General features: G+C 37.2%; 1 protein-coding gene across 1 annotated transcript in view; it reads left to right on the forward strand.

Moving 5' to 3' along the window:
* The window catches only part of phf24 (PHD finger protein 24), a 31,407-nt gene that overhangs the window by 7,114 nt on the left and 1,960 nt on the right, over nt 1-22,333 (forward strand). The window contains exons 2-7 of the mRNA XM_056735834.1: nt 4,002-4,420; nt 9,197-9,382; nt 14,765-14,843; nt 15,039-15,241; nt 16,909-17,075; nt 20,634-20,723. Coding sequence (XP_056591812.1) covers nt 4,004-4,420; nt 9,197-9,382; nt 14,765-14,843; nt 15,039-15,241; nt 16,909-17,075; nt 20,634-20,723 — 1,142 coding nt within the window. The 5' untranslated portion in view covers nt 4,002-4,003. The remainder of the gene's footprint in view (nt 1-4,001; nt 4,421-9,196; nt 9,383-14,764; nt 14,844-15,038; nt 15,242-16,908; nt 17,076-20,633; nt 20,724-22,333) is intronic.

Raw genomic sequence — 22,333 nt, forward strand, 5'->3', positions numbered from 1 at the left:
GATTCAATTTTGTGGAGCCGGCTTGTCGCCATACAGATGTTGTTTTCTCATCTAATCCTTTGAACCTATATATTCAAAGTTTATTGTGACTTATCATGGATAAATAAGCTCGAAATATGAATCTTGTTAAGTCACAAGCATAGTGTTTGACTTTAGAGGACATTTATTAACCCCCTGGATTCCATTTCATAATATACATGACACACAATGGAAATGTAGATCCGTTATAATCAACATTCCATTACAATACAATTTCTGTCGAGAAGTCATTTGGGTTTTAGTTATCAAAAAGAAATTGACTTAGCGATTGTAGCCAGAGACATTTTCTCAAATTTTATTCTTTTAAACTGTGACCTGCTGTGACTCTTCTCTTATCATCTGCCTAATGCCTCCGAGGAGTCTTCATCCATCGATATGTATTCATAGAGTATTCATAGGGCACGTCTAGGTAACAGTTATTGTTTTCGCCCCAGACTGTTGACAGCCTGATGCATACTGGAATAACCACATAAAACCGCCGATTCCAATCTTATTGTCTGGCTTCTAAACAATTTCTGGGCGTCAGGAAGCAAAATTCCGTTTACACATTTCCAAGCTAATACAATCAACGCTTTTGAGGAAGAATTTGATCCTTGAGCACACCAGCTCATTCCACTTTTCTCAGAGTCCGATTTCAAATTACGTGCCCCTTACGTCAAGTAGCGGCAACAAGGTTAACGTTTACAAATTTCAGCATGAAAAGCATTCAGGTGTTTTAAAACAATATACCTTTAAAATACGTGTTTTTCACTAAATATAGGGTAAGAAAATGTTACAGCTAACAGATCCATAATCAGATGTGTCCAAGAACGTTTATTTTCTTTCCTTTTAGCATTTAAATGTCTAAACTATTGTAACAAATTAGTCCAAAAAATCGAATATGTTCAAAAAGCGTAAGATTTTGAATGAACAGCTGGGCTTCACTGTAGATGTTGATCCCAAGTTTCATCTCAACAGGCGAGATCAGTCATTGCAACACAATATTGCTTTATATCCTTGAACTTCACTTGAATTGCTGAGACTCTTGGTTTATTTGAGCAAAATGGTGATGAAGGAATGATTTTGCGTACGGGCCAAAGTTTAAAAACGAAAAAAAAATTGAGTGGAAAAATCGCTGTGCATGCATACTTTACTTTAAAGCAGCAATGTGGAGATTTTAGCGGCATGTAGTGGTGAGGTTGCGATTGCAACCAATGGCTTACTCCACACCTCCCTATCAAAGCCCTATGGTGGCTCTTACAGGACAAAGATGTTGTTGTGTTTTCACTTCTTTGCAGAATGAGATAACATATTTACGAGACACGCTCTGTAGAACAGTTTGTCCGTTTATAGGGCTACTATAGAAACAGCATGGTGAATTCAATGCAAGGTGACCTGCGGTGTATATTAATAGAAATCGCTCATTCTAACATTATAAAAAGGTAACGCTTCATTAAATTAAGTTTTTATACACCTCTGAAGACATAGTTATGTACTGTATATTATATTGCATTTCTGTCAATAGATCTTCCGAAAAATAATACCTTTATGAACAAATGTCAATATCAAACATACAGTATGCTTGCTGCCTGTATAGAGATTACTCAAATGATGCACATTATTAATTCAGTTACAAGACGCTAACCACACCTCACTCAGCCAAACGATGTGGAATCTATCAGCCCGAATGCCAACACAGTAATATACATGACAGAGCTCAGAGTTATTACTGTAATAATCTGTACGCCACTCCCAGGCTTGTGATAAGTTGAGCCTAAGAACCGCCTCCTTGATTTTACTCAAAATTAAAGTCTGTCTGCAGAGCTGTGCCTATAGGGACAAAGCAATCCTATAGAGTGACTTATTCCGGAGAGAGAGAGATTGAGCTTGATGAGCCAAAGCCTGGGTTGATAGTAAAGTTTGAATGTTTGAAGTGTGGAAGAAGAAATCTATTGAAATTCACAACTCAAAATGCACCCGGGTGGTATTTAGGAGGCGATGGAATGACATCTGATGCGTTTTCGCACCATTAAACCGATTAAAGAACTAAAGCGTTCAAGATGATTTGATGTCTGCTTTGCTGAATCTCAGCTCGATGTCCAATACAAAAATTTGTTAAATTTAATGAAACACTTTAAATGCAGTTTAGTGCAGCATTTGGGCTTTGGGCTTGAAAGAATTCTAAGGTTTAGTTTCAGTTTTTGAGTTGTAATGTGAATTGAAATGGCCACACCCCATGGGATTGTAAATCACAATTGGATTTAAACAGGAACTCAATAAACTGTACTTTAGCAACAAAAAATATATTATACAGGCAATTTTTATTAATAATGATTATTTCTTTCTTGATATGCAGATACACATTTTTCTCATTTTACTAGACATATTCATCTCCATTAATTCAATACTGTCAAAGCAATAAACTCTTTAAATGCAAACATATTTTGCCATGCTGCACTGTATGTAGAAACACAAAATGTAATTTCATATTTTCTTCAATACCTGTGAAAATTCCAGTCAATTCTTCCACCAGTGGCAGAAAGTATTATATAAAGTATAAATATAATAAATGTACATAATTCAGTCAGTCCATAGTTGACATGTGATGACAAATATTAGTATGACTGTAGACTATTATACATATTATTTGTTTATGGATAATTAAGTATGTATTACATTTATTGTTACATTTTACATTTCTAATCCTAATTGCCACCTCAATTTAAATTCAGGAAATTTAATTTTTATTAGCAATTTTTAATAATACATATCAACATGTCTTAGTTGTTTAATTTATAATTATACCGCTAATAATAAAATGAAAACAAAAATATCAAAATATAAATTATATTATTTATTTAATTATTATAGAAGGTATTATCGGACGCACGGGCAGGGGAGGACTGAACGGTAGGACAGACAGATGGATGTATTATTAACGCGAATTCACGCAACGCAAAGGCATTAGCGAGTCAGACACGTATGCATGTAACGCAATGGTTTACATGCAACATCCAACACCCCGTCAACAGAAATGGTGGCCGGCCGATGTGGGCCAAATAATCTAGGGCTGCTTTTGCTTCTCAGTCCGGCTCTTGCGCACATGCCTGGCCCAAATTAACTTCTAATCTTTGTTTGTTGACCAGGCTGGCTAATAATATAACTATTTATTTAATTACATTTAAATTGATATTAATTTGTGTTATAATAATTGTATTAAATGAAAAATGTGTTGAATTTTATTGTATATTATTTTATTAAATAATCAATTTGTTGAAAGGGTCCTGTAATTTTGTCATATTTAAGTTTAGCCAAGTAACGGTTCATCTACTGGTAACCCAAAACAAGACTGGTTAGACATACATTTATCTTTTTAGCTATTGTAATCTACTTGTCTACTTGCTTGTTATCAGAAATAATGTACAGTGAGACTATTCTTTGCGGATGTGCACCGTAAATTAAGTTTGGGCCACAAAATCGTAAATGCGCAGTAATCCTTGTTTGTTGCATGAATACCGTCTATATGATAAATAATATGGATTTGAAATCGCTCCCTCATACCTCTGGTTTTAAATCCCAAAATCTTACTCAAGAGCTTTGCATTGGATCTGCTCTCTGTTCACACTAAAATCTCACGTTGTCACATGTGGCCATTAGCTGTTATTGATGAACTGTGATGGTAGAGCACCAAAACAAAAGGGTTTCTGAGATCAATCACGAGTCGCAGCACGGACCAGATCTGAGGATAATGTTAGCAAGGTGTTTTTCAACACTTAGCTTGATCCAGCATGTAGGCGTATGCTGTTGCAATGTGATTTAGAGCGGGTCTTGATTCAAACCCTCAGTTGATTCAGTTTTCGAAAAAGGATAAAAAACCAACACAACCACCTATACATGCATACAATCTAGGATTTTAAGCTATACCTTCTTACCCCTCATCTATCTGACGTTGATCTTATATCTGATTTGTTGCTTCATTGCAGTCATGGGTGTGCTGATGTCCAAGAAACAGCAGGTAGAGAAGGTGCAGAAGTGCAGCATTGTGGTGTCCGCCTTCAAAGAGGGGTTGAAGGATCGGCCGACTGTAGACCAGGCCGAAGACGTTGTGACCGAGAATGGAGATGGATCTGCCGAGGGATCAAACCAAACTAACACAGATCACGCTGAACATAAAGAGAAGGACAACAAGCAGGGGTCTTTACCTTCTCAGCAGGCCTCTGCCCTGCTCAGAGAGGAAAATAAGGCCAATAAGGAGGCTTGGGGGCGTCTACGAGATGGGAAGGGGGTGGAGCCAGAGGATCTAAAGAAGTCACATCAACTCACTCCTCCGGCGTTCGTGCGGCCGAAGAGAGATGTCAACGACGACAAGCCGGTGGATGTGCCACTTGGGCAAAGAGAGCAGGTAATATCAAAGTCAACATCTTGTGTTTATTCACACTATAGTTGTCACATATTTTTAAAAGAACATTATTATAAATAAATAAAAAATAAGAGTAGAAACCATCTGTGAAACTTTTTTACACCAAGGTTTTTAACTGTATTTCACAAACAAGGCGCCATAGCAACAGCTCTCCATTTCACAGATCTCCCAATACTCAAAACACAACCTCTCTTGACCCTCACATCTGGTCATTTACACCACGAAAAAACGACGAATACAGGAGAGCGGATGACTCAACTAAAATCTGTTCTGGTAAAAACAAGCTTGCCTCTTCCTTCACCTCGCGTTGTTGTATCTCTTATTTTTTTGAAGCCGAGACCCTCTTTATGACTCATGTATGCTGGAGAATGTCATGATTTGGAGTTAGGGAGGCTGATCTCACTTCAGACGAAATGGCAGCTCAGGTTTGTTGACAGTGTGTGGGCAGTGGGTTGCCGGTGTGGTACAAACCCGGCGCTGGAGCCCGGGTTCAGTCTCAAATGAATTGGGGTCACTGAAGGTCACGGTGATGGGGCCGCTCCTCATGACGTGCTAGAGAAGAGCCACTCTACACAACTCTAGCACACAGCGCTTTTGTTTCCCTCGAGTCTATTTTTTGGCAGCTATTGTGTAAAAGGCAAGAGCAGGCAGTGAATGAGTTTTGGCTTGTCTTTGAGAGCTGTGTGTGTGTGTGTTTGCTGTTGTTGTTCAAGTATTCTTGAGCATTTCAGGAAAAGAAGCAAGAAAAGATGTTAGTGATTAAATATGAGGGATGTAACGATATCAAAATCTCACGAAACGATAATACCTTGGTGTAGGGCCTGTGGTACAATATTTATTGCGATATTTAAAAAGACAAATGAAGACTTCGAAAAAAGTGCCATAAGTGTTTATTTAACACTATATATAAACAATTATTGATCATTGCAATGATGTACAAATTAACCATGTCATATCCTGTCATCCTTTTTTTTATTCTCTAATCATAGCTGTTGCTTTCAGGTATGAGGTAGTATGAGATACAGTAAATCAATTGACCTAGTTAAAACTCCCCATTATACAATAAAAAAGCACCAGCTGGATCTTGACAGAGATAATATATTTTATATTGTTTAACATTCTCTATGTTACAGGCCCGGAAGAACTACCATTTCATATAGTCATGTGTTATATGTAGCATGGCCTTGTAAACTAATAGCACTGTTTAGCGTGTTGATAAAATTTTTATATGCTCTCCTACTTTGGATAAAAGCATCTGCCAAATTAATAAATGTAAATGTGACCCAGAGGGTGTGTTAGCCGAAAATTCTCTGTCATTGACAGTTTTATTTACCAGTGACGGAAAAATCTGAAGGCCGTCCATCATTTTGATGGATTAAAATTTGTGATTCCCTTTATGTCAAGTTGGTAGCATCCAATCATTTCCTTTTATCAGAATCTGAGCGTAAGTGACCGGAGGAAAGGACGCATGTTTCCCATTCATTACTCATAAATGCATAAATGCATAAATGCCTCTCCCATTCAGGAAAACCCAAGCGGGCTCACCGGAGACTTGCGGTGGAGAGCAAGTCGGCTTTACAATGCAGTCTCACGAGAATTCGTGACATTGTCACTAACTGCAATCTATTCATTTTCTGTTTACTGACACGAATTTCCCACTTTTTTCGTCTCGCCCAGCACAGTAGTAGCGCAACCTCTGATCTGACCACGATAACATTGAGACAATTTTGCTATTGCGATAGCGTGGAATTGATAATATTGTTACGTCTATAATAAAAACAAATTCAATTTAGTGGAAATAATTATTTTAGCTTGGCAAAGAGCAAGAAACCTGGGCTGTGTTCTGAAATATAGTATGTATATGCTTATATGAATATTTACAAATACATGTCATATTTAAAACATCATACATATAAACTGTAGACTTGTTTCTCTTATTATGTCATTTTTGTTGACATCATTTTTGATCTGTTGACACTGGAGGTCAGCTTGCACTCTTGTAGACAAAATCTGTCGTAAAGTGTAAATGTGATTCATTGAATCACTGGCAGAGTGACCGTCCTTTGTCTCTTCTGATCACCGCAGTTCTAAATACAGCACTTCTATCTCCTTCATTCACAACGTGCCCTCTCCTCAGACACCGATGTCACAGTTTGATAATTTAAAACGGAGTCTGTCTGCTACATGTAAAGGATGAATTTTGCACCTGAAGTTTCATTAAGGTGTTCAATCCCCTGTTGACTGGTGCCATTACGTCCACTGTTAGTTCCTGTTTATTGAAAAACTTAGTTAAAAACTGACATGAAGTTAAATGAAGAACTTCATTAGCAGTAGGTAGATATGTACTTCTTTATGAGATTAAAATCCATCTGAATAGTGATGGTTCTTGAGAAGTGATTTTGGAAATGCTGTTTGAAATGTTTTAAATCCTGATCTAATTTATCAGCACATTCTTTTATTTTCATGTATTTTTTGTCTGTTTTTATGAATTTGAATGTGTTTGGATATATTTGCCAACACTTTTCAATAAAGATTCATTTTTTTCAAGATTAGTAGAAGTGCTAGCTAACATGAAGTAACAATAAATAATAGATTTTTTACAGTATTTTTCCTATAATATATATATAATCGATTTATATCCTTGCTAATGTTAGTTTACACAAATACAGCTATTCATTGTTAGTTCATGTTAGTTCATTATGTGTAATGTATAAAGACACGTTTTAATTAGAAAAGCATATTAGAAATTGTCATAAATTAAGATTAATAAATGCTGTGGAAATATTGTCCGTTACCAATTTATGTTTATTAATCTTAACAAATTAAACGTTGTAAAGTGTTTCATCATTTTCTCAGGAATTTACAAAAGATAACCATAACCATGGCGGCGACATGTTGCGCATTAGTGCTTTGGGTAGCCTGAGTTTGACTCCCGGCCCGTTGTCCTTTCTTGTTTTTTTTCATTCTGCCGTTTTCACTGCCCAAATAAGGGCATAAAATTACAAAAGGCTGTCAATCCTTATTCCCAGTCTACATAGGGTGTCTTTTAAAAACTCCATATCACAGAAATGAGCAGCATCCAGTAAGATTTCACTTGATGTACATTAGTGACCCACCTGCGTTGTCTAAACAAACATTGTAATGGTAGATTATTGTAAAGTAATTCTAGAAAGCTTAACAAAGGAACTTTATTGTATTAACAGACACGTAGTTGATTTGATAGATTTGTTCACACCGAGTTATTGGTTATTGATTTAGGCCTGCTAGGGGACAGTTGTGGCTAGTGGTCAGAGAGTTGGACTCGTAACTAGAAGGTCACTGCTTCGATATTCAGGGCCAGCGTACAGTAGTTACTGACATGCCATTGAGCAAGGCACCTAGCCCCCGTTTGCTCCCTGGGCGCTGTGTTCACTACTCACTGGATGGGTTCAATGCAGAGGTCACATTTTGGTTATGGGTCAACATAACTGAGAAATAGGTCACTTTCACTGATTATTTTGATGGGTCTCTAAATAACAGCAACACCATCCCACCACCTATAATGTCCACTTCTAATAAGCGAATTATTTATTGTATTGATTAAGTAATTACTCGAAAGGGGTCATTTGACAGGGCTAAAACAAATATTATCATTTGTTTTAGATGTAATGCAATGTGCATTCACGATTTAAGGTTCAAAAACGCTGTATTTTCCACATAACGTGTGTGTTTGTATCTCCTCCTTGACCCGCCTCTCTGAAACACTCCGATTTTTTACAAAGCTCATCGCCCTGAAAAGCGAGGTGTGCTATGATTGGCCACTTAACCAGTGTGTAGTGATTGGTCAAATATTGCAAGCATGTGGTGTAAATGTAGCTCCTATTGCCATATTTGGAACATCAGGATTCAGAGCAATTGTACTGAGAGGTACGCCCGCCTTACTTGCGTTTGGGCGATCTTAGTCAAATCATACCATGAACTGACGTGGGTTTGAGGGGGTGTGGTTACACAAGGCGTTTCAGACAGGTCTAGGTGAGCATTCGCTTTTAGAAAGAAGGCATCTTTTGGGCAATTTTGGGTAACTTATAACACACCAGAGACACAGAAAAACACGTGTTCGCGTCATATGTCCCATTTAAATTACTTCTACGTTCTTCAAAAGAAAGAAAGCTGTACAAATATGGATTGACATGAGGCCGATTTAGGGGTTTTCGGTGAACAGTCGCTTTAATGAAAATATGTAATTAACATCATGCTTTTATTACTGTGGTGGTGTAATGATAATTGATTTACTTTCTTTATTCAGCTTTTATTGGTCACTTAAAAATAATAATGCATCATTTTGGACTTATAAACACGAACATTAAAATGCAAATAATTCTATAACACTAATTAGTTTCTGTAATATAATGTATGAAACAGATGACATCTTGCCTTTTCATCAAACCTGCATGGTTTCCACATATCATGACATGAAAGTTAACCACATGCAGATTTAAATGCTGTAAGTCTCTGCTCAATGGGATCCTCTAAATGAACATTGAAGGTCAAGAGGGATTATAACTACATTTGGTGACCTTTAATGGAAAGGAACTAATTGAGGGAAGTATGGATGTTGATAATGGAAGTGTTGTGTGATTGGTGAGTCACCACTTTTTGTGATGTGAAGTTATACAGATTCTCTGTGCTTTACGAATGATCTGTCAGTAAATCAATAACAGTCTCATTGCTATGTAAAGAATGATTTGTGTGTGTGCTCTCCCATTGTTTTCTGATCAGCCTGTCAATGACGAGATGTGCGATGTGTGTGAAGTTTGGACGGCGGACGATCTCTTCCCCTGCCGGATGTGTACGCGGGTTTTCCACGACGGCTGTCTGCGGGAAATGGGCTACCTGAGCACAGAAGCCCTGCAGGAGATGAGAGAAACTGCCCACACTACCACCGGCTGGAGTTGCTATTACTGCGTGAGTTGTATCTCTGTACCCTCATGAATAAATGCATAAGCACATCGGCAGACTATAAACACACACTGTGTTATTGTAGAAGCACATATCAGCTCTTCAGCGGTTATATGTAGTAGGATTTATTTTTAAAGCACATTTTAATTCCTCTTACACTTAACAAAGTGCTGTTCAAAACGCATAAAAATTACAATATCATCTATAAACATGAAGAATAAGAATAAATATTAGGGCCATATTTAGGGTCATGAAATCTTTTGTTTTTTAGTTTTAATGTTTCAAAGCAACAACATAAACAAACGTTACTGCACATGAACACGGTCGTGGACTGCCCTTCACTTCCGGCACACTTTCGCAAATAATAAAGTGACTGTAGATTATTTCTGATAACGGTCAAAGAAACCGAAAAGAACCGTTAGCGATACCAAGCTTAACCGCTAGATATCAATTTACCATATGGTTTCTTTAAATGCGACAAAACCACACGGCCCATTCAACAAATTGTTTAATTAATATAATTAACATACAACAAAAATCAACAAATCGTTTATTGAATCAAATTATTACACAATAAAATAATAAAATAAATTAATATGCACAGAAATTAATTGGACACTGGCCAGACCTATAAACAAACACAGACTGGAAGTTAACTGGTTAACGCCTCACATGACACGGTCTTTACAATAATAAAATATTTTCCCACATGAACACATACAGAACATATTACATTTAGCAGATGTTTTTATCCAAATCGACTTACAGAGAGTTCAGTGAGCAATAAGCGATATGTCATACAGGAGAAAGAAAACAATAGGTGCTAATACAAAGTTACTAGTTTTAACAAAAGCCAGACCCTTTCGAGAAGGCAGTAGTCTTTTGCTGAACGCAGGGTTCTTGATGGAGTGTAGGAGGGTGTGAAAGTATGCCGGTTCAGATCCAGTGATAGTCCTGTAGGCAAGTATTAGTGACTTGAATCTGATACGAGCTTCAAATGGGAGCCAGTGGGGAGAGATGAAAAGGGGTGTCACATGAGCCCTTTAGGGCTGTTGGAAGACGAGGCGTGCTGCTGCATTCTGAACCAGCTGAAGTGGTTTGATAGTGTTTATAGGAAGACCAGCAGGGAGACAATTGCTGAAGTCCAACCTTGAGAACACCAGGGCTTGGACAAGGAGTTGTGCCGCATGCTCAGTGAGATAGGATTTAACCTTTCTAATGTTGAATAAGGTATATCGGCATGACCGCGTTGTCTTTGCAATGTTGTCATTGACGGACAGCTGTTCATCAAATATGACTCTGAGGTTCCTGTCTGTTATGGAAGGAGTAATTGTAGTATTGCCAAGTTGGATGGTGAGATCGTGGAGTGTGGCGGAAATACGAGTAGTTCCATTGTTGCGACTCTCTCTCTCAATGGCTTTGGTCTTCCTTAATGCGATTAGTTGGAATTCCGCTTGGCCTCTGTTATTTGATTGGCTGGAATTCCGTAATCCTGTTTGATTGGTCAACCATTTAACATCTCATTTGGGTGTAACTTTTTCTGGTTTAAAACATCGTCGGAGTCATTCAGGATCATGTAAGTGCACCAGTGAATTTTTTTATATAAAACTGTGCTAGTGGTTTAATATCACCACCTTGCAATAATACCGATGATGTAGCGTTTCAATTATGTACACCACCCGTGCTTTGGACATATCCACAAATCCCATATATGAGCACTTCCCAAAGGTCACCACTAAGATGAGTCTGTCAAGATGATTGTGTTATGCTAGAGGGCCTGTGTACTCTTCTAAGTGCCCCTTCTCATCTCTGCATTACAAGAGTCCGGGACTAAAATTACAGAGTGGCCTGTCAAAGCGCGCAAGCCTCCTTCAGAGTCAAGTAGAGAGCTTATCTCGCTCACGCAGACTGCCTCAATAAATTGTTTGACATTCGGAGAGCGTGCGATTTTTGTAACACTCTGAGTATGGCGAGGGCCTGTTGCAAACAACACACACTTTCATGAAGCACTTGCAGGTTTCCAGCTAGACTCACACCCGCAAATGGGTTGTATCCCGCGTTGCATTAACAGCTGTGAAAACATCTCTCTGAACAAAACACGAGGCACTTGCTGTTATCGAAATGTCTGGCTCACAATTCCTCGGAGGACTCGATCGCAGCGTGTGTTCTAGTTTTCTCACTCTGACCTCACTACCACCTGCTGCGTTTTCACACCTGCCAATGGTGGGTGAATTGAGAAAATTAACTGGGAAGAAAACAATTCTAACTGGCCTTTAAACTTTTTTGCTAAACAAGGATTTTTATCTTGTTTTTCAATACAGTTGTCCAAAGTGTAGTATACCCCAAAATGAAAATGATGTCATCATATACTCTATATAGTATCTACTATACTGCAGAACACAAAAGAAGATATTTTGTAGAATGTTGGTAACCAAAACACTGGTCCCCGTTCAATTTTATTGTATAGACACAAAACCAATGCAGGTCAATGGTTACCGCCGTTGTTCGGTCAACAACATTCTTTAAAACATCTTTTGTGTTCTGATGTTTTTTTAGAAGACATAAACCATGTATTATGTTCCAGTTCCTCACAAAATACTGGCCAACGGATGCGCAACTGATATTTCCTCACCAAAGCTTTTTACCAACATTTGGCATTAAACAAGTGCTCATTTTGGGCTGTGCTATTGCCTTATCCACATGTCTGGCTGCACATCAAGACTTCAGATATTGAGACTTGGGGTTCAGAGTGCTGTGTAGCTTTTAAGGAACACAAATATTCAAATCCTTTTCATATCATGTTATATCATCCTGTATCTTCAAGTGTATTTCCGTGCTTTGGGACAAACCAGGGTCTTAATGAGAAAATACAGAGGCACGGCGAACGCAGGCATGAAATTTAGCATTGAGCATGAAGACTGTGGTGTAAATTAATTTTATGAGAGTCCGGGCTGGGTTGTCAAACTGATTTTAGCGCTTGTTGTCACGGCAACTCTCCGGTCAATAGAATTAGCAGTATGATTAGCTGTGTGACAATTTAGATGATTACAGCACTTCCGTATTAAAATCAGGAATAAAAGAGCTCGATCTGATATGATATGCACCTGGTGTGAAGATAAACAATTTTCAAATAACTCACAATAAAACAACTTCAAATAAAAATTGTTGATGATTGGGAATGTGATGGACATCACAATGAAAACTGTGAGTTGAGGTGATTTAGAACATGTGAGATATGTAATTCCCTTTCATGCTCAAAGTATCATGTAATTATTCAGATCCAACTCCACCCCGGATTTTCTATTTCTCACTTTTCGCTCGCCACCTGCTCTCAATTTGCGCTCAGTTGCATCTTTAGTTTTTTCAAAAAGCATTTTTTTCACACCAAACCATTTACATATTCAGATTTGGACACACGGTCAATAGGAATAATCTTGGAATGGATTTGCAATGTGTTGTCTTCCCAGCTGTCCCCGTCTTCCATTTCTGTGGATGTATTTCTGTGATATGAAGAGTGTTCTGACATCATTGAAGGTTTTGTGGATTGGAAATGTCACCCAGCAGGGCTGCTTTGTGTTCAGACAGTGTTTTCATGGTCTATTCTATAGCAAATCCAACTGTGCTTGTGCACTTTACACTGGTTTCATCTTCTGGATTTCTGCAGGAGTTTGAATCACTAATTATTGTCATGTGTGATGTCACAGCAATAAAGAAAACCTCAAAAATAATATCAGATTATTGTGATCATAAGTACAAATTGTACATGTATATAAACAATATTTATAACGGTTCAAACGGTCAGATGTTATACATCGAGGTATTTTATAACCGGCTAATCAGAATCAAGGACCAGAACTGACCATTTTGTAATAATGTTTTTCAAACCTCAATCAGATAAAAAAATAAACCTGAGTGATATAGAACACCATGCAACATTCTCTACACTGCACATTATGGCACTTTAGGGAGTACATACCTCATACTAAACATTATTGTTCTTCATTCTGGGGATTTTGACCCGTTGTCTTTGGAGGAAAAAAATGAACATGCGACTACTTTCCAATCTCGTTTCAATCATCACCCTGAGAGGTGGAAGAGTTCCCATAGTCTTGAGAGACACAACAGAAAGGAAATGGAGGTAAAGTAGCTTTGAGACCAACCCTCCCATCTGCTCTTGTGACACTGTTCACATGAGTTCTCATCAGACTGGGACATGCTGATTGAAAACACAGTTTCTCTCTGGGCTATGAAAGCCTGCAGACGGAGCTTGAGACAGTTTAAAATGTCATTTTATATTTGATTTGAAAGGACCAGTCGACGTTTAATCTCTGATGGCGTTCTTGAGTCCTCAAACTCATTAGATTCCATAATAAGACGAGTCAGTCAGGTTGATTATTACTTGTAATTCATAGACTGTTTTTAGAGCCAATGCAGGAGATAGAAGCACCTGCTGAAGATAATGAATATGTTTTTAGAGGCTTTGTGCAAGATGGATGCTTGATCTTTTTTGTCAGAGCTGACAATTTAAACTCTGTCTGAATTATATATATTTTTGTTTTATTTGACAGAATTTTCTTGTTTAATTGTCAAATTACAGAAATAGATTTCAAATTTACAAGTCGGTTGTAAAATAACATGAAACACATCATTTAACTTTTCAAAGAAATCATTTTCAGTATTTTTCTTGCACTGCCAGAATATCACAGGTTTTTTACAGTGCCGTTCAGCCTATAATGCCACTTCGAGGTGAAATTATATATTAAAGGGATCCTATTTTTTAAAGTCTTTATTATGTCTATGATGTGCTACACAATAGGTGTTCATGTTTTGATTTTCAAAAACTGCTTTTTATATCACTCATTTCACCTGTGCTTTACAACGCCAACGACTGTTGAGTATCTGGTTCTATGTCCCTCCTTTCAGAACGCTCTGATTGGTCAAGCTAAGCCAGTCTTTTGTGATTGGTCTACCGCTAAGAGAAGAAGTGAAATTCCATCACACCTCCCCTTTAAAAACTAGATGGGAAACAATAAGCTAATTTAATTGTCCTCTCATATAAATTCTGTAATAAGAGACTTTCTTCCATTTCAGTAATAAGTCTCATTTATATGCATTGTTTATTCATTGTGACTAATTCTTTTAAAATAACACTAACCGATTTACTGATAAGAATCATTTTAATTTATAGCTTTGGCTTTTACACCAGACATTTGTGTTAATCGATCAGTTATAGCTTCAACAAAACTTCAAAATCATTCTTTCATACAAAATACCCATTTCACCAGTAAAATTAGTTCACGTTGAAAGTGGTGTGCTGTAATATTCCTTTAAAAGTGATTCTCTTTTTACTGTGACAAAACTGAAAGTCTTTTGCTTCTTATCCTCCAGGATAATGTGAACTTGCTGCTCACAGAAGAAGAAATGTACAGTCTAATGGAGACCTTCAAGCAGTGCAAGATCATTCCAGGTGTTTATTTCAGGATTATTCTAATAGCTTTTTTCTGAGGTCGTGGTTTGAATGTATTGTATTTCTTTGTGAACTGAAAGAAAGCAGTTAATGAAAGGTATGCTAATTCATCATGTCAGTTCTGTAATTATGCCTGCGTCTCTGTTTGGTTGATCGATGATGCCCTATTTTCTCTCTCGCCTACTTTTTCTTCAGAATCGTGCTTGGTATCGGATGAACTTCTGCAGTACAGGCACTTTGTGACCAAGCAGCTTTTTGACAGAGACTTGACCGATGAGGAGGAAGAGGAGGTGCTGGCCCAGTTCGCAGCTCTGGATCCGGAGAAGAAGGGCCAGATTGAGTGGTCTGATTTCCTTTACCACGAGACACTTTCTGTCCTGCAGAAATTCCGCACTGAGGTGAAGTGAGACAGAGATTGTTTTCTTAATGCATTGACTAGTCAAAATTATGCATTATTTTCTAATCGGATTCCATAAAAATTGTTAAATCAACAAAACAGATTTAAAGGGATAGTTCAGCAAAAATCTAAATTTTGTCATGATTTATTTACCCTCATGTTGTTAAAAAACTTCAACCATAGAAGTCAACGCGGGGCCAGTGTTGTTTGGTTATCAACGTTCTTCAAAATATCTTCTTTTGTGTTCTGCAAAAGAAAGAATGTCATATAGGTTTATAATAACATAAGGGCTAGTAAATAATCAGGTTTTGTTTAATGATCAATAATAAGAAATAATCAGGCTAGGTTTTATCACATGATTTATCTGTTTTTGCTAATGAACTCTTTGAATATATATATCTCATATTTCTTAAAAATATACATGTATATTTGTGTATTTAAATATGCCCATAAATAAACAAGCTTGGTACTTTGCATTCACACACACATATTATATAAACAAAAACATTTTACAGTACCGTAAATATTTAGAAGAGCCGTGTGAATCTTAAAAAAATATGGGTCGCAAAAGGATAACAAAACATCTAAGCACACTCTTTATAAAAAAGAACCAATTACTCAATTATAAAAAAAACACCATAGAGTCTTAGACCTTTCCAATGATATATAGTTTGTCACGATTCGATTAGAAATTACATGCACAATCTAGACGCAAACTTAGGAGTCCCGTATACGGAACGGGTGACAGTTCATAAGCTTCACCACTAAACGTGTTTGACTCGGGAAGAAAATGTTTACTTAATGCTTTGCTTTGTGTATTTCCCCCGGCATTGAAATCAGGGACAAAATAACTATCAGTAAATGCAATTCCGTGCAATACCGAGAAAATATGGTTCCTATGCAAGTCATAAAGATCACCTTCGAGTCCAACTTATTTTAATATTAGCAAATAATTGCTTGTTTTATTCCCGGTTTCTTTGTTTCTCCTATTGAAAGCAAACATTTTTTGCCACTCAAAGGGGAATGTTCTTGTCGTAAAGTGACATCAATGCATACCCTCTTATAAAGCAATTAGCTAAATATGTTAAAGGGGTTATATTGCCCAATACGTGTTTTTCTGTGTCTTTGGTGTTTTTTAAGTTGCCCATGCATGTATTAGACAAGAGAAGTTGCAAAAATTTAAGAGTCGAAACAAAAGATACATTCTATCTAAAATGGGCATGCACACCCAGACCTGTCTGAAACGCCTCGTGTAACCACACCCCCACAAATCCACGGTATGAGTTGACTAAGACCGCCCAAATGTATACGCAAATTCTCATAACTATAATTGTCAGAAACTGCCATGTGGGGATGCTTAACATTTTGTGATTTAAATGTTTGTATTTTGATTAAAACCGCTGGAATGTTGTAAAAAAATTAAGTTAAGTTAAGACTAAAAATGCAGAAAACATATTTACAAAAATTACATGTATTAAGAATTGAAAGAACAGATACCTATTTCTGGCTTTGCCAAGAAACCAAGAATCTGTTTTTGCGTAAGAACCAGTTTTGTATTTCCTCAAGTGGACGCATTATGTCATGTATTCCTCCATCTCCTGTGAAAACCATCCCAAAATCCAGCTTGTGTTAATGCCAATCAAATTTTTCTGTTTGTTTTTTGATCAGCACTCTCTGGTAAGAATTCTCACGGCGAAGGAGAGGGACCGGGCTCGAGCTGTGTTTCAGAGTCTAGACCAGGACAAAGATGGAATCATCACTGTCGGAGAAGCCAAGCGGGCACAAACCTCCTGGTTCTACAAGATTAACAAAGAGTCACAGTCCTGCAATGTCAGGTGAGTCGGTCATTTGACAGTCATTTACTGTAGGGTAATCATGGCTACTTACACAAAGAACTTCAGACAAATATTTAAAACCGTTACAGGAAGCCATGCAATTTGTCTGGAAATATGGGATCAAGGGAGTTTTTAAAGGCATGTCAAAGGCAGCCAATACTAACCGCTCTCGCTTTATTAGCATGTATCCCACATCTCTGCTCATGAATTAAAGCCTAACTTTGCATTCTGAAGCTTTGCTGAGGGAACTGAATCATTTTAATGCCGCATTTGCTGTCAATTTTGACTCTGAATTAATGCATAACGCACAGTGAATGACATAACAGCTGAGGTAACCCATCTGTGGCACGGAAGAGAAAAACAGGAAAAGGACAGAGCTTAACAAAATACATTTTGTCCGTGATATCATAATTCAGAACTCTGAGAGCCCAGAGGAGTCAAAATGATGCATTTTGCAGCGATTTGTGGGTTGATGAAGCCGGGCATCTGAAATGTATCATGTGTGAATCTGAACCCTTCATTTCTCAAAACGCCATCAGTTTAGCCAAATCCTAACATCGAGTTTGACTTTACTGATGGGCCAGAAACTGTGTTTCATTTGATGTATTTATGTAGATCTGATATACCTACAGATGTACACTATCAGTTGGGACACACTTAAATAAAACGTTTCATAAATATTTGATCAAATGTCTTTGAAGAGAAAATTATTTGTGCGTGTGCTTTCATTTCTTCCCAAAGCGAACATTTTAATTAACTGTTTTTAAATGAGTGAGTTGGAACAGATAATGAATCAAATGTACGCCAACAAATGTCCAGCACATTACAACTCTTTTAAAAATCCCAGCTCTCCTGCTAATGAATAATATTGAGGAACTGCCAGAGCTCTCATTTAGGCTACTTTGAAGAAGCTGATATTTAAGAGCACTTCCATTTGTGTCATTTTATAGCTTTGATGGCCTTGCAAACATTCAAAGATGTAGAAAATTATAACAACAAACTTGAGGGAACAGTTCACCCCAAAATGAAAATTCTGTCTTCATTTACTCACCATCAAGTTGTTCCAAATCTGTAAATGTCTTTGTTCTGATGAACACAGAGAAAGATATTTGGAAGAATGCTTGCAAAAAGGAAACGTTTCTTTGTAAATTTCTGTTCTGTTGAACACAAAAGAAGATATTTTGAAGAATGTAGAAAAGCAAACAGTTCTGGGCTATTTTTCCTATATGGTAGTTAATGACAGCCAAGAACTTTTGGTTTGAAGCATTCTTCAAAACATCTTTCTCTGCTTGTTATATTTGTATTTGACATATATGTTTAATCTGTATTTATCTGAATTTTTTTATATATATTTGTATTCTGTGTTAGTGTTATTTGTATACGCCATGGGTCTGAGAGTAACGCAATTTCAATCCTCTAAATGTATGTATTGTACATGTGGCAGAATTGACAATAAAGCAGACTTTGACTCCGTGTTCATCACAACCTTGATTGTGGGTAAATGAAGACACAATTTTCATTTTGGGATGAACTGTTCCTTTAAGTTTGTCGAAATAATTTTCTGCACTTTTGAATATTTGCAAGGCCATCAATGCTGTAAAATAACACTAATGGAAGGACTCTTAAATATCAGCTTCTTCAAAGCAGCCTTGAGGGTGAGTAAATGATGACAGAATTTTCCTTTTTGGGTGAACGGTTCAACCAGGCGTGCCCAGATTTTTGACCGGTATTGTGCAGTAATTGTGAATTGTGTGTGTTGTCTGTGTGTTGACATCATCCTCCATGCTTTGTTGTTTTCTTCCACCTCGCCGGCAATTGTGAATGTCCATTTGCGCTGCAGGCTCACTGGATTGTGTTCCCCTTGCAATGTGGGGTAAGTTATTTCATCAGCATGGACTTCCCTAGAAACATCATTCACTCCCCTGCAACATTCTCATTGTTATCATTATCACTTCATTCTGTGTACCATATAGAGGCCAAATAATCAAAGTCTAAATATAACTAATGAACCTAATGGTTGTTGTTTAAGACTATGGTCGTTTCTTTCCTAAATTCCTTTTCTCTCTGCTTCCGTAGTAGATTAGATCCTGAACTCTCACTTTCTGGATCAAAAGAAGGGCTTTTGTTCCTCTCAGAGAAGCCCTTAAAATGGAGCAGAGCCGGTTAAATGAGTTCATGAGTGTGTGGATGCATATGTGGATGGTTGGCGCATTCATGGCGTGACTGAGCTTTCGGTCTGAATTACGCTCATTAAAATCAACCAAGGAGTTGAGATCAAAGCAGACAGCAGTATGAACTCACAGTGGCTCTGGTTCTACATACAATTTCTGTGTTGCTTTTAAATGCAATGGTTATGGTTGTAGTTTTGTTTCATGCTTCAAATTCACATTAATTGATTTCAATGGATGAAATTTAGAATTACAGTTTACTAAATGACATTCAGTGAGTATAAGTACATACAGTACACTCTTAAAAATAAAGCTGCCTTACAATGCCATAGAAGAACCTTTTTTGTCTAAAAGGTTCCATAAAGAACCTTCAACATTTGAAGTTATAAGAGGTTATAAGAAGGTAAGGAAGAAATCTATAAAGAACTCTTGAATGAATGGTTCTTTTTGGAACCAAAAGGGGTTCTTATATGGCAACGCTGTGAACCGTTATTTTTAAGAGGGGATATACATTATATATTTTTTATACATATATATGTACCTGCAGTGGTGGAAATGGTGTCCATGGGGGAACTTTTATATTTTTAAACCATAGATGCGGAAAATGACACTAACTGTTTAAAATATGCACAGCCTTTGGAGGCATTTTATGGATAAAAGATGGAAATACATTTTGAGGTGGAACTCAACCTTGAAATTCACTGCCTGGACCATGTCCCCCCATGCCCCCCCCCCATCCTCCCAACTGTTCCTACAAAAGTTATCTTTGCTTATTTGGGTGGGATGTTTTAAATAGACACCTATGATGGCGTTTGTTCTGTCTTATTTTATTGTTGTGGAGAGGAGATTGTTTTCAATCAAATTCCAATTCTTTGAGCAAATTCTTCTATTCTGTTTCCCAACAAGTAAACATTCACATTGACAAAACACCCAAATATATACAGACACAATAAGATATACTTTGTTTTATAATGGATTCTTGTATCTGTGCCTGTATCCCAACTGTGACTTGCATACAAAAACCCATCAGCCTTCAAAGTAGTTGCTTCAGGTGATATTTCATCTTTTTACGGGTTTCATAAGAACAATAAATTAGGAGTTTGAAAACCACAAGAGTGTAACATTCTTTCCTGTGGCTCAGTAGTTAGAGCATGGCATTAGCAATGACAAGGTCATGGGTTCGATTCCAGGAGATTAAACACAGTCAGAAACAAATGCATGATACGATGCAATGAACGTCGGATAAAAGCATCTGACAAATGCTTAAATGTATTTTTAATTTAAAACCGCTGTTAAGAAGTTTTGTGTGTGTGCGTGCTTGTGCGTTTGTGTGTGTTGAAGAGAGTAAATAAAAAAGTGTGTGTTTTTGTTTGATTTTTTTCGTCAACAGTATCAGTCATGTAGGTCCAATATCTGAAAGCAGTCCAGCCAGCTCCAGCAGTGAGAGAAGCAGAGATAAAGCCATGGAAAATGACAACAGGTTAGTGTGTGTGCGTGACGTTTTTTTATATGTGTGTAGGGACCGAATGCATGACAAGAGTCTTGTGCTCTCCTCATGTAAAATACCATATCACGTGTCTTATGATGTAACAGCAAAAAGTAAAAAAAAAAAAACGAACAATAAATACTAACATTATTATTTTTGTTTTTTAGTGTTGCTTTTTTGCTATGTCACACTGTAGTACACTTGCGGTTTATTTGTGAACTACCAAATATGGACTGGTGTCACAAAAATAATTATTTAAGTTTGATGCCAGTATAGCTGGCCAAATACAAATGTAGCTGAAAAAAAATGTGGCTGATATTAACATTTTGGGGTTGTTTACATCTGGTAGTAAGATCGTTTTGGTCGATCGGATCACAACTGGATGATGCTAAATACATGTGTAAATAGGGTCTGAAACGTATCGGGCTTGTCCACTTTCGACAACTTCCAGTGGTAATCAAAAACACATTCGACCGGAGTGTGTTCGTGATGTAGTTGTGCATGTGGTTGAATGCGTTCGAACAGCCACAAGTAATCGCCTACTCTCGATCTACGGACATAAACAATCAGACAGGATTTAAAGGGTTTGTGCAACAATGTTTCATGCATTCTGTCTTCTTTACAATGTTAAACGTGCTGGCTTCTTATGCTTGACATGGTCAACTTGTCAGAAAACGTATTTCTGTTCTCTTCACACTCCCCCAGCGTTTGTATAGGTTTCGGAAAGTTTTTTTTCGAACATTACAATCCGTTTCGTAACAACTTCTCTTAGTCCCTTATTGGACAGTTCTCTCGTAAAAGCATGCCCACGTGTCAACCAGGGAGAGTGGGAGAAGGAGCATTCGCACATCTCAACCAGTTGGACCAAGAGAGAAAGAGATCACTTCGCATTTGCGAAGTTCAGCTGTGTCTGTTTGTTCATTTCATTTTGGTGAGGAATGTTATTTAAATGGTGGATATAATGCTGGATTTGGAGATCGTTTGAAACTGATAGATGGAGCGGTTACAGCTATCATAGCAGAAATAAAGACCAATGCTCTCTATTTTTATTGCCATCTTCGGTCACGTTCATATGTGCCTTGCATGCACTTATTTAGACCATTTGATCGAAGTATCTAAAAACCTTTGTATTAAGCCACCAATTAACCCTCCCCTCGCAGAAATCGGAACAGAAGTGGTTAAAAGTAGACACAATTATAATGAAACGAGAGATGGATTAAAACACCAGGTATAAATACACTCAAAAAAGGTTGTGGAACGAACTTAAAATTTTGTGGAAAAGATTTCCTTAATTTAATTATTACAAAATACAATTTGTTTGAAACGATTCATTTTAATCTTGTTTTACGGACTTAATTTTTTTTAGTAGTCTTGATTAAATTAATTTGTGTCTTACCTACACTAAATAAAATGTTATGTTCTACATTTGTTTATATTATACATTTTTAACATTAATTAGACATTATTACATTTAACTTCATTAAGAAGATATTGAATCAATAGAACTCAACAGAATTGCAAATAAAGGATTGAAACCGCCCACAACCTAACCAAAGGGAACGCTTTTCTGAACCAGATAGTAACCACCAACATGAATGGATTCA

This window comes from Triplophysa dalaica, chromosome 22, assembly GCF_015846415.1.
Source record: "Triplophysa dalaica isolate WHDGS20190420 chromosome 22, ASM1584641v1, whole genome shotgun sequence".
Classification (NCBI taxonomy): domain Eukaryota; kingdom Metazoa; phylum Chordata; class Actinopteri; order Cypriniformes; family Nemacheilidae; genus Triplophysa; species Triplophysa dalaica.